We start from the raw sequence: 1,699 nt of genomic DNA on the forward strand, positions 1-1,699 counted from the left end.
TAGGAGAGAAGCTCAAGGTTAAAACTTAAAAATAGGGGAGAATGTGATTATTAGTAGAATTAGTGGAAATAAAAATATGAAAGGGAGAAGGAAAAATATATGATGGAGAGAGAAACAACAAAACCATCCTGGTGGCACCTTTGTTAAATATTTTTGCTATTGTTCAGGGAATTCCATCCATTCTTTTGATGGCACTGTCAGGCAAAGAAAATGGGCTCAAGTCATAATAATTCACTGTAAATATTACCAATTGTGGGACAAGTCTCTGTCGAGTCAAAATAAATTATTGTTTCATTCATTTCCATATAACATATGGTTTAAGGGACTATTTTCTGGAGGTGGTATTGTTTTGGTATTATTAATCATCTTTAGAGGCTAATTCCTGTATCATCTTGCCCATATAACCATCCAAAAGCATGTTCTTTAGCTTTTTGATGCTTTTAAAGAAGGATATTTCCTGCTTAGGGAAAAAATTTTCCTGAGCATCTTGCCCATGGCAACTATGACCTTCTTGTTCCTCAGGCTGTAGATGACAGGGTTTATCAATGGGGGCAGTATTGCATAGACCATTGCAACAAAAAGGTTTTGAATAGGTGATGTGTCTGATGTATCCCTGAGGACTGCAGTCATTACAGAAATGAGAAATAAGATGAGGATCATCAACTGAGGGGAGCAGGTTGAAATGGCCTTGTATCGACCTTCCACAGAAGGAATCTTGAGCACGTTGGAAAAGATGCGAACATACGATGCAATTAAAACAGCAAAGCAAGATAACAAAAAACATGAACTTGCTATAATTAATACAAACTCTGTCTGATATACACTAGAGGCTGAAACTTTCAAGACATGAGGGATATCACAGAAAAATTGGTGGATCACATTGGATCCTGAGAAGGGCAGGCGAAACATATTCCCAGTGTGTACAGCAGAATAAATAAGCCCACTGAACCATGAGCCAACTGCTGCCCAAAGACAACGGGATGGCATCATGATGATGCCATAGTGTAGAGGGTGGCAAATGGCCACAAAGCGGTCATAGGACATGGCCACTAACAAAGCAAACTCCGTTGCTGAAAAGAAGAGAAAGAAGAAGACCTGAGCAGTACAGCCAAGGAGGCTGATGGTTTGACTGCCAATCAAAGAATTTATGATGAATTTAGGAAGTGTGACTGAGATGTTGCAGATATCCAACAAGGATAAGTTGCTCAGAAAAAAGTACATAGGAGAGTGAAGGTGTGGGTCAGTAAGAATTGCAGCAATGGTGAGAAGATTCCCCATCAGGGTAGCCAGGTATATCAGCAGGAACAACACAGCATGTAAGACCTGTAGCTCCCATATTCTGGAAAACTCCATGAGGAGGAATTCAGTGATGACTGAGAAGTTGCCCATGCTTGATTGTGTGCTGCAATTTAACTAGAATCAAATATCACTATGAATAACAGAAATGCAATGTTGAAATAGAAGAGAGAATAAAAATAGTTATTCAAAAGAACATCCATCCAAAAAAACCCATCCCATTAAACCTGAACAGAAGAAAAGTCAGACATATTAAAATAAGCAGAGGTTAGAGGAGGAATAATGAAGTTTAGATGCATTTAATAGTTCTGGTACACAGTTTTCAATCTTTAGCTTTACAGAATGATCCTAGTTTTCATAGTGTACAAAGCTACAAACAGTGGCAAAGATTATTCTTGGTGAA

At 38.4% G+C, this 1,699-nt stretch overlaps 1 protein-coding gene across 1 annotated transcript; it reads right to left on the reverse strand.

The window, feature by feature from the left end:
* Positions 1-423: 423 nt before the first annotated feature.
* Positions 424-1,389, reverse strand: LOC123252732 (olfactory receptor 14I1-like). The gene has a single exon (XM_044681984.1). The coding sequence runs from the start codon at positions 1,387-1,389 to the stop codon at positions 424-426; it is 966 nt and encodes a 321-aa protein (XP_044537919.1).
* Positions 1,390-1,699: the final 310 nt, after the last annotated feature.

The sequence above is a fragment of the Gracilinanus agilis genome, chromosome 6 (assembly GCF_016433145.1).
Source record: "Gracilinanus agilis isolate LMUSP501 chromosome 6, AgileGrace, whole genome shotgun sequence".
Classification (NCBI taxonomy): domain Eukaryota; kingdom Metazoa; phylum Chordata; class Mammalia; order Didelphimorphia; family Didelphidae; genus Gracilinanus; species Gracilinanus agilis.